The sequence below is a fragment of the Lycorma delicatula genome, chromosome 5 (assembly GCF_047948215.1).
Source record: "Lycorma delicatula isolate Av1 chromosome 5, ASM4794821v1, whole genome shotgun sequence".
Classification (NCBI taxonomy): Eukaryota; Metazoa; Arthropoda; class Insecta; order Hemiptera; family Fulgoridae; genus Lycorma; species Lycorma delicatula.
The window spans coordinates 93,678,349-93,690,699 of NC_134459.1; the positions used below are offsets into that span (position 1 = coordinate 93,678,349).

General features: G+C 28.2%; 1 protein-coding gene across 2 annotated transcripts in view; it reads left to right on the top strand.

The window, feature by feature from the left end:
- LOC142325204 (uncharacterized) overlaps positions 1 to 12,351 on the top strand; it is a 188,519-nt gene that overhangs the window by 24,424 nt on the left and 151,744 nt on the right. Inside the window, exon 1 of one of the 2 annotated variants that reach the window (XM_075366647.1) lies at positions 7,217 to 7,544. The exons of the other annotated variant lie outside the window; for it this stretch is intronic. Coding sequence (XP_075222762.1) covers positions 7,449 to 7,544 — 96 coding nt within the window. The 5' untranslated portion in view covers positions 7,217 to 7,448. Of the gene's footprint in view, positions 1 to 7,216; positions 7,545 to 12,351 lie in introns of those variants that run through there. 2 annotated transcript variants of the gene reach the window in all.

The following is a 12,351-nucleotide window of genomic DNA, read 5'->3' on the forward strand; positions in this document are numbered from 1 at the left end:
AACTAATCTCATTATAAAAGAAATATTGAGTCCTTACTTTAATAGTAATAATAATAAAATATATTAATACAAAATTTAATTACTGGTGTTCCGTCATTTACAGCATAATTATGTTTTTATTTTACATCAACAATTTTTTTTTCTTTTATTGTAGGGTAATAAAAAACACTTGACAAAGTTAATCTATACTTTTATTATTACTTTTTTTGTGTTATTAAATTATTATGAACTTTCCATTACTATTATAACAATAAACTGGTATTATTATTATTGCAATACTGTTATTATTAATTTTTTTATTTCTAAATAAAATTTATTTATCACAAATCTAAATTACGTTTTTAAATTCAATGGCTACGATTTAAAGATATTATAAAAGGAATAATAATAATTTCTTAACATAATTGACAAAGTGGCGTTTTAAACAAATAGATTCTACGATATAACTCACTGGGTTGGTCTAGTGGTGAACGTTTCTTTGCAAATCAGCTGATTTCGAAGTCGAGAGTTCTAAGGTTCAAATTCCAGTAGAGGCAGTTACTCTTAAACGGTTTTCAATACTAGATCGTGGATAGCGGTATTCTTTGGCGGTTGGGTTTCAATTAACCACACATCTCAGAAATGGTCGGCCTGAGACTGTACAAGACTACTACACTTCATTTACTCTTACACATATCATCCTTATTCATCTACTAACGTAATACTTTGCGGTGGTTCCGGAGGCTAAAAGGAAAAAGATTCTACAATATGTACGCGCATGAAAATTTAATTTAGGAAGCAAACCGTTTTAATATCCATCTTCCTTTATGTTGTAATACATAAATAAAAATATGTTAGGCTATATACACTCTCTGTATATTATTATGAAATCTACAGATTTGATTTATATGTGGAATATATACATATATAATCTACATATAAATTTGTGTTTGTGTGTGTGTGTGTGTGTGTGTGTGTGTGTGTGTGTGTGTGTGTGTGTGTGTGTGTGTGTGTGTGTGTGTGTGTGTGTGTGTGTGTGTGTTAAAGTAATAACCATGATGATTGTTGGCGTAGGCATTCAAATATTCTGTATTTCTGATATGTATTTATGTTCATTTTTGATTTTCTGATTTCAAACTTAGAAATCAGAATATAAAACGTGTCACTGTATTCAAGAAAACCTTATCTCGTGCTCGATTGTAGCTCTTTAATGCTGTATCTCTACGTTAATCTTTCACTTTATCACCGTGTAAGTTTTATCGTCTTTGCACTTCTAAGAATGAAGTTTCTTTTAAGAATGAAGAATGTTCTTCTAAGAATGAAGAACTTTCTTTCACATAATCGGGGTTTTTGTACGCCTACAAATTAAAATCCGGATGGTTTTAAAAATGAGTTGTTTTACAATAGTACATGTGTAATGTTATTAATATATTATTGAATGGAATCTAAAGATAAAATTACAAAAAAAAAAAATGTCTACAGTATGTTTTACTTCGTTTCATGTTTAGTGCGACGTTCGAAATTTTGGTTGCTGAATTTTACAACACGGAATTAATAATCGAGAAACAATGTTCATCATCTCTTTTTTATAGTAAAAGAAGCTAACAACAAAGTTGTTATACTTTCCTGGCATTGTTTTTTTTTTTTATTCTTATAAGTAGAAAAATAACGACGATACATGCAAAAACTTCAAAAAATCGACAAGTTTTCCCATATACCCGAGTCTTTGTGCCAAATTTCATCAAAATCGGTTTATCCAGTCAAACCTTGTTGAGCTTCTAACACGCCAACGCACGTACATATGTACTAAGTACATACGAACTTTCCCCCTCTTTTTTTTTATTGTTGGAGTCCTTGGATCATGAAAGATCAAGAAGTTTCAGTCAAAAACCCATAACCAATTTTTTTTACTGATTACCGTACTTTCCTTCTTGCAACATATCTCTAGAGCTAAAATGCCCGAAAAGTACAAAAGAGATATAGGATACATAAATAACATCATCAGATGAAATTTTTTTTATTTAAAAAAATTAGTTGGATTAAAGATTCCATCCATTGAATGAAAATAAATCTAAAAACATTAAATTGATTTAAATAAATTAATTTTTTTAATTAGTACACAATCAATGCAATGAATAAAAAGTTTCTTAAAAAAGTAATAATAGTAAAACCACTTCAAAAATACACAAAAAAGTAAAAATATTTACTTAATACCAATACTGTTTTAAATTTCGACTTTTTGACCTTGACATCAAATTAAAGCTAATACGTTTCAGTTTCTTATAATTTAGAGTCACATTTAAAAAATTGAAATTTACATTAAATTTTTTTTTTTTTTTAATACCTTTTCGGAAAATGATAAGTTATATCAGGTAACCTTATTCAAACATCTTTGTTCTTCTTTCAGTGTTAGTAATATAACATTTTAATATTTTAACAATATGGCTTTGTTACACTAAATTAATGGATTGTTATCAAATTAAATCTAGAACATTAAGTATTACAGTTAAATACAATTTGTTTATTTTTTTTAGAGATATTGTATATGTATTTCAATGTTCTTTTTTCATTAAAATACCTGTTTTCTTCCAAAAATTAATATCAATTTAAAATCTTATCTACTTGTTTTATCTTTTATACTAGATTTCTACAGAAATAGGTTATAACAAACATTTAATGTAATTTTTCTTTCTCCGCGCAAATTGCATTATTCTCACTTAATTCTTTACATCATATCTTTCGAAACTTGGAAGATTGGATTAAGATTTTTGTTATCCCAAAAATTCTGTCTAATTCTTTTATTTTTATCTGCAAATTAAATATTTGTTCTTCAACTGATTTGATTAATTCAACAACCATTGAAATAAACCCTTAAAAATTGTTCATTACATTTTTACTAAATTCTTAAAACTATTACAGTTGTTATCGGCTGAACGATTTTTATTCTCCAAATTACGAATATATTCGAATTTAATTTAAAAAGGCGTAGGTAATATAATTGATGTTTAGATGATGTATCAGTTAATAGAAATCTTTTTTTTTATTATTTATGCATTCTGTAGATGCTCGTTAATTTTGCCCATTTTATACCTTAGCGTTGTTAATTTATGAGTAATAAAATAATTTTTAATTAAAAAATAAATAAAAATCACTTTAAGCTATAAATATTAAAAAATAGATAATATATAACAATAAAAAAACATATAAAATAGACCTGATTTTTAATTTCTTTAATTTTTAAGTTTCGTTTCTCAGAAACATAGAAGGTATTGATTGTTATAAGATTTAACTAGTCAACGGGGCGGGCAATATAGCATTTTAATTGATGATTTTTAACATTTTAGATTTTGAGTAATCTAAAATGAAGTGAATGTGAAGTGAATAAAAATTCTTATTTAAGGTTATTGGCGTGAAATACCTTATTTTTTCAAAATTATTTGTTGTTTAATTTTTGGGTATTTCTGCTGTTAATTTTAAGGTCAACTACTTTTGTCATGGTTTTTATATTTTTATTTCTTGTTTTGACATCAGATTATTGGTTTATCTTTCTATAAAAAAAAATAAGTAGACGTTAAATATGTTTTTACTTCTGCGCAGTATTTTCGTATTAAGTTGAAGATTTAACTTATTACTTTATTTATCTGTTCATTCATTTTCTAACCTAAATAAAAATTAATTTAAATAATCGATCGACTTATTAAATCAATAAAGTTTTATTAAAAATTTCTGCATATTCAAATAATTAATTTCCGAGATTGATTCAATTGTAAGCATCTCGAATGATAATTTTAATTAAAAAAACCCTAATTTTCATAATTTTTTAATATTTACTCCTACCCCTATGATAATATAACAAGGAGTTCTAACCCAATCATATATTTATAAAAATGTTCGAATAATAAAAGTTTAAAGCCGATACATAACCAAATTATTTATACTGATCTGTCTTTTCCTAATGTGTACAACTTTATGTGGTTCAACTTTGTGAACAATAAGCAATCATACCAAATGAAAGAATGACAATTAGGTCAAGCAGACCATTTCTGATATGTGTCGTTAATCGAACCCCAAAGACCAAAGTACACCAGTATACAATAATATTCAAATTCCTATAAAATTAACTTGCTTGGATATACATTAAAACTTTAAAAATCTACATACTCGAGTGTATGATTGTACGCGCGAGCTTTCTTGTATATTTTTTTCTTCTTATAATTAACTTTATATGTATTACATATGGGCCTGTATTACTCCCCATTTTCAAGTCCTACTGGAGAATTAAGATGTAATTCGTTATTTTAAAACACAAAAATGACGAAATTTATAAAATTCCAATTTTACGTAGTTATATTGTAAAAAAATCAGGCAATTTTAAATCGTACTTTCTCAATTGGTATTTCGCAGTGATATTATTTTATGAAACTCCAAAAAGTTTTGTTGATCTATTCCCATTTGGGATAAAACTCTACTCCCCTCAAATAACCCTTCCTCACTGTCCAATTAAAAAAAAAAACAAAAAACTAAAGATCAATACTAGAAATACAGAAGCTACCATATGGAAACTCGTAATTCTAAATTAAATTTCCTTTTAAAGAAAAATAAAGGTAACGCTCGTTCAGAATTTAGAAGCAAAGATTTTTAGAATATGATTTTAAACATTTTCTGAAATGTAACAATTATTAACATTGTATTTAACTGTGTTTAACGGATAAATTTTCTGTTGTAGTACTAGCACTCAAAAGCACTCAAAAAAAATATTTTTTTAAATTCAAAAAAGTTCTCTTCTTGTCACAATTTGTGATGAGAAGGGACTGATTCCCGTATTTTGCAATACTGTAAATTTTTACAGTAAAAATTTGAATTTGAATTATTTATATCCTACATTTAAATTTTTATATGGTTTTGTAGAAATAAGTTTTTGCGATTTGTTACTTTTTTTATTTTGTATCTTGTACCTAATAGCCGTCTCGATCGGTTGGGGATCTCAGATAATCGTATATTTCAGTGTTTTTTGCAAACCACGGCGCTTCTGTTATATTTCTCAATAGTTTGTTTTGGTATCGATGTACGACTTCAACGTTACTCTCAATTTTAGCCCAACCCAAAGTTGAATTCCGTAGGTCCAAATCGGTTTCAGGACCGCTGAGTACAGCAATTGCTTGTAAGATAATGATAGTATGATTCTTGTCTAGCAACCAGTACATCTCCCTGAACTTAATGTTAAACTGCGTCCTTTTCTCGAAGACACGACTCCTCCACGTTAGATGGCGATCCAGTTGCAGTCCTAGGTATTGCACGCTATTAACGTACGAGACGAAAACGCCATTAAGTTGAACTTTCGGGCAGTCACCCCCTCCTCATCTCAAACGTAACATGTGTAGACTTAGCCGAAATAACCTTCATCTTCTACCTAGCTAGCCACTCGTTAATTAGATCCAATACAATTATTAATTTAGCAGAAGTTACGATAGCATCCACAGCCAGATTTGCGGTGTCATCCGCAAACGATGCAACTGTGATGTCCTCTGGAGTCGGGAAGTCTACAATTAAAACCGTGTGTAGAACCGGACCCAGAAATAATCCCTGAAGAACATCCGACCCAGTATCAAAGAATTCAGTCAAGTCATGATTGTTTTTCACCTGAGAAACACGTCCGTCAAGTAGCTGTGTAGGATCAAGTAATACGGTTGAGAAAGGCTCCCTTTCAATTTTTAGAGTAGACCAGGGAACCAGACCTTATCAAAGACCTGCTGGACATCCAAAAAAACAGCCGCGCAACACAACTTCTCTTCTAGGGACTTTCTGATAACTTTGACAGTCGTGTGTGTTTTTCCAATTGTTGAGTGACCACGTCTGAAGCCGAACTGACGATTAACACGCCCGTCCTCCAAATTCGGCTGTAGCCTCAGAAGAAATAGTCTTTCAAGTACCTTTTATAGAATAAGTAACAAGCATATCGGTCTGTATGAAGCTACATCATGGGTATGTTTACTCGGTCTCGGGACCATTACCATCTGCGATACCTTCTATTCCGTCGGGAAACTCATAGTTCGAAGAATTACGAGTGACTTTGAATGGAAGCATAAAAAACATTTTATTAGTTATCAAATCATACCCGAGAGCTTTCTTTGTATTCCTTGCTCTCCTGATTATTCGCAGAACCTCTGCTGACGAAAAACATTTCACAGGAACACTCATAGGAATTAAGCTACTCAGGAATTCGATTATTTCTTCCTCATCAGCCCGTCGAAGTCAGAAGACTGAAAGATACAAAATGAGACTGAACAAGCATGAGAACTGGCTGGCGTTTATCCTCCTGAATAAAAGTGAGGACGTCAGGCGTCTAAAGTGAGTGCTTATATTAGACTTTGAGATTTGAAGTGAATCAACTTCCCTAGGTTGTATTGCATCAACCCACCGGGTTGGTCTAGTGGTGATCTTGTCTTCCCAAAGCAGCTGATTTAGAAGTCGAGGGTTCCGGCGTTCAAGTCCTAGTAAAGTCAGTTATTTTTACACGGATTTAAATACTAGATCGTGGTTACCGGTGTTCTTTAATGGTTGAGTTTCAATTAACCACACATCTCAGGAATGGTCGAACTGAGAATGTACAAGACTACACTTCATTTACACTCATACATATCATCCTCTGAAGTATTATCTGAACGGTAATTATAGGAGGCTAAACAGGAAAAAGGAAAGAAAGCATCATCAGAATTCTTCACTTCATTTCGTTACATAATTTTGGAAGTTGTTTGATTTGTTTCACATTTTCTTTATTTGATTAGTTTTTGATTGATAAGACTACATTTTGGTGTTTTCTTTGGTTTTATGTTCTGACACGTGATCAATGTTCTTTGGACTGATCATTGTATGTACTTATTTATGTATACTGTATGAAATATGTATACTCATTCATATAAAGTTGTTTGAAGGATTTCAGTGAAGACCCCTCTGTACATGTCACTTTTTTTTGGATTCAGATTCACTTATGGTTCCGATCAAATGGAACCAATTGTAAATTAAAGTGACAAAAAAAAAATTATTGTCATTTCGTATCTAAATAAACAGAATGATATGTAATTTTATATATTTCATTTTGTACTCCAAAAATGTTTGAACGATTAATATGTTGATTGAACTTGTTTTGATAAAAAATAGAATTAAGTGAACATTTTTATATTACAGCAAAGTATATAATCGAAGTTTCTTGTTGCAGTGCATAACAGTGATATTTAATACGTTTACATTATAAGTCATCAGAATAATTAAAAAAATATGTGAATGAATTTATATAGATCTATATATATCGGGGAAAATACGCAGTTATTTTTATAATATCAGTCATTATAATAATCATTTGACTTATTTTGAATGACCGGGCATGTACTCAGATGAGAGAAGCCAAGTTATTTAAAGACAATTTAAACAAGACAAATAGTGGTGTTATGATTCAGTGGAAGGGATAGAGGATGAGATCAAGGAACTGGCATTGGTGTGTAAGTGGCAAAAAAGAAAATGAAGACCACCCGCAATGTCGTCTTATATCAATACAAAATTTATCACAGGTAAAAGTAAAAACCAGTTATTTAGTTATTTTTTATTTGTTTCTTTTATTATTGTTATTATTTCTTATTTTTTTATCTAATATGTATTGGGATGTTAATCCTTCAAACATATCTAATTAGTTTTCTTTGCTTTTTAACATTATTAATTAGTATCCTACCTTTACATACATAACAGATTGCGAATCTTTTTTTTTGTATAAAATTTTATTTAACTAATGTATTTTACTTTTATCTGATTTAATTTGTTGCTATTTATAAAAAATGATACTAGTTTGTATAATTACTGTTATTAAAGCAAACCATGATAGATTTAGTTCATAGATAAATGTTTCATTTATGTAGTATTTTATTTATATCCCTAGAAAAAAGTAATTTATTCTTATTATATATATATATATATATATATATATATATATATATATATATATATATATTCTATTATTATTATTTTTTTATTACTCTTAAATATTTTAATATGCCTTTCAACTGAACGGATAAACATTAATGTTCGTAAGTTTATTATTTAATTAAATTTTAGTGAGAGAAAAGAAGTCTAGAAAGGTAATTTATTATTCATTCAGATATTTAACAATTCCAGAGATGTGTGAAGGTGTTCTTTTGGAAAGCTTCCAAATTACTATACGAACATTTTTATCATTATATGAATACTTTCATTACAACTGTCTGCACTATATATATATATATATTTAGTGCATCGGCGACGGCTTGGATTTACCTTTGTCATTGCCAGAACCTTAGATTAAGCTTTTTACTCCTTATCAGTAAACAAGATTCCTTAATTAGGAATCTAGAAAGAGGCGTCCATATTTTAATACGTAGGTTCCTCCATGTATGTAGCAACGACTTTAGAGAAGTTGAGCGAAAAATCATGGAGTATTCAAGGGAATAAACAAATCCAGGCACATTCCGCCTAAACTTCCTTAGAAGAGATCAGTGTATCTTTATTAGGAATAGGAGAGGAATGTTACTAGCAAACGATTTTTGGTTGACTAGTTCAGGTAACACTGAAAATCGTTTGAATCGCTAAACTTTTTGTGGAAAAGCAAATATTCTTGAAAACCTTAATATTAAAGATACTCGATGTAAAAATTGTACGTTAGTCTTAAAGTAATAAATATTATATTTTTAGGAATTATTTGGAATACATGTTCGGGAATAGTAATAGCTTAAACCATAAGATTTGTTGTTTCCTTGCACCAGAACAGGAATAAAACAAATTAATTTGTTCAAACATTCTGGTAAAAGGTCGTTATCTTTTAGGAAAAGTCTTTAAAATGCTTCTTTATCTTGACGTAAGAATCGTGTGTTGGGCTGTAAATAATAGAGATGAAAGTAAGCAAAAATAGAAGCTGAAAATAAATTTCTGAGGAGTGGAATCGGGGAAACTTGAAGAACTGAAAAAAGAAGTTGGCTTCAACGTTTAGTTAATCGGATGAAAAGTTAAGATAGTTTAGGAAATCTATATTTAATAGTTGAAGAATAAATTCCGCGGTAAAGTGTGAGAACAGAAGGAAACGAGAAGGGAACAAGAGGGGGATCAAGTAAATGGTAGATGGATTCAATCAAAGAGCAATTAGTTGAAGAAGTGATCTTCAAAAAGTGAAGTACTGATTTGTTTTGTTTTATCGGGAGGTGTGAAGATGTATTGTTGATGGTCCACCCCGAGTTATTCTGGAACAAAAAACCGATAAATAAGTTATAATTGTTGATTTATAAAACTTTTTTTTTTTACTTTTTTAATATCTTTTCTTTTTGAAACTTAAGTTTTTGTTTGTAGAATTTTTCATTTTCAGATTAGGAATATTAGCTTTTTGTTCCTATACTAGTATATTTTTTATTTTATAATTTTATGGCTCTGTTGGTGAAATTTTATGTTTCCCTTTTTATTTACTAACTAGTCATGTTTTGTTCAACAATATTTTTTATGTATATCCTTCAAACCAACATAATTCGCAATGGTGGTCAGAAAATAAAAATATCTGTTTGTTGTTTGCTGTTAAAAAAAGATGAAAAATTATAAATATTTTTACCATGATTATTTTCAAACGTTATTGACATTAATCAAATATAAATGTGATTTATTATACTACATTTCAATTTTGATTACTTTTCAAATGGTTTAAAATAATGTCAGAACATTTGAAGTTATTGAATTTTATACGTTTATTTATCATTTTTATTTATTTTAAAAATTTAATTGTAAAGAACCTTTTAATAAACATTTAATTAAAATAAAATATTTTTTAATAAATATTTACAATACAAATACAAAAGTACTCCATTACTATCTTTACAGAAATGAGTGGCGACTCATTTCATATTTTGATATGGTCAAAATGGTTTGTTCATATAATCCGAAATATTATAATTTGAATTTTTTAATTATGATTATATATTTAATATAATACCTTAGAACGGAATTGAATTACTAATCATTTTTACGGATTTAATGAAAAATTTTTGAAGTTTTTTATTGGGATGTTTTTTTAAAACTAAATTAAAAATTTGTAAGAATAAAATTGTCTCGAAGTAATACCTGGAAAGTTTAACAATCAATACTAAACTTGTTTTTAATTATAATTTTGTTTTTAATAATAATGTAAAAGACATTTATCTATACTGTTTTTAATCGCTCTTCACAATTTGAAAATTACAATATATAAAAGTTCTATATGAGGATAAATTAATCCCTTCTATTAATGCGCTCGATGGAAGTATGTCTGTCCGGCCGAAGTGAAGCCGTTCGGCTCGTGCTCGGAGGCCTTCGGATCTCAATAATAAGCTAATTATTGCAAACTTTCTTGCTAAGAAACAAAAGAGGCTTGCAAAATGCTTTGTCTAAGTAAGAGTAATATGTAAAGTCAAAGTCGCGATATGCGAGGGATCCAAAAGGCCCCCGAACATCTGGTATAATCTAAATATACTTAACATAACAGTATTAAAAATTCTTTTTATATGCTTTTATAAAAATGTAGTGTATCTTCTATCTACAAATATTAGTTAGAAAATATTTTCAGAAAACAGTTTGTTAAACACGTACTTTCATATGTATGTTAACTATTCAGAATAGTTGAGGAGGTATATCAGTATTATTGTCTGTAAAGAATGTCCGAGCCAAAAATAACTGTTTGTCATTTTGAAAGCGCTTTAAATTGGTATTTTCTACATATTTCTTAATACTAATATATTATCATTGCATCCAAATAACAAGAAAGTTTTAATATTTAATATATTTGAAAACAGAATTTTTGTTTCAATTATAATAATTTTAGAATAATTATTTGAATTCGAAGAGTTTTTGAACACGAGTAAATTAAATTTTAAATTTTAAAAACCTGCGACAAAATAAAAGTTAAGTTAAAAAATACTAGTTAGAAAGACTGAGAAACATACAAAAAGCCATTTTGATACGTTTAATTTTGATATATCGGCTTTGAACTCGTTTCATTATAAATTATTTTTTAAATATGATTATATGTACAACAGAGTACGAGAGCCATCTGTTGTGACACTGACAACCAATAGACCTGAAGTAGATAATTATATAGTGGAAATTAACCAGTATGTGGAACTGAAAAATTCTGAAGAAAGAATTAGGTAATTATTTGAAGTTTTGTCAGTTTTTCGTATCACACAAACCGTACCGATTTTTATACAGCTAATAGGATTAAAAAAATAGACTACAAATGAAAAGTAATACTTTTAGACTTAAAAAAACTGTCATAACTTTTACAGAAAAATTGTACTAATTCTATTATAGTTAATCCTAGCTAATCCTATTATAGTTAATTTATTTTACTTATCATAATCCTAGTATAGTTGTTTTAATCCTGATCAAAATCCGAATTTATATCTCAAATGTTATTTACAAATTGTCCTACTCACTTCTTGATGAAAAATGTATTTTTTCTAAATGTACATGCTTATTTTTTTTTATTTTTTTTTATTTTATTATTGTCTTTTAAGTAATATCTTTTGGAAAAAGTAAATAACTAATCTTAATTCTAATTCCAAAATATACTTTTCTTTTTGTGATTTAAGTTTGAATATTTCAAAGCGAGTTTCAAAGGAAAATATAAATAAAAAGAAAATAAATTTAGTAGGAAAATTTTTAATTTTCAAAAGGCGGTTCCTATTTTTCCTTTTAGCTAGTCTTTTTTATTATTTACAGACTGAATTGAAAACAAAATTTTTTGAATGAAAATAAATGCATCTTTTAATGCATTTTTCCAATAAATGCATTTCTTCTAAAATATGAAACTATTTTTTTCCTTTTTATCGCTGTTGAGGTTGCAAAAGAAAAAAGGAATACCATAAAATATTAATTTTATCTAAAACAGCATATTTTGATTTTTTTACTTAAATAAAAACTTTACAGGTTTAAATATAAACTGATGTCGAAGAAATCGGAGTAATTCAGATTGTACGATTCTATAATCTATATTTCCTGTTACAGCCTACAAGTAGTTATTATTATAAAATTCATTTAAGCAGAATCTTCTGTGTGTGTGTATATATATATATTAAAATAAAATGGAATCTCGCTATTTGGAATTTACTATAACCATAGTTGATTATTTGCCAATGATATCTTACATACATCTAATATTCAGTTATTTAATAATATTAATACAATCTATGTTAAGAAGTAACATCAATGTTTTTTTGCCTTCAAGAATATGTGTAATTAATATAAAACTTAGTTTTATAACCTTATCTATCTTTTACAGTCGACTGATTTATAAATTTGATAATGGCATGCACATACACGCTTACACACGTACGC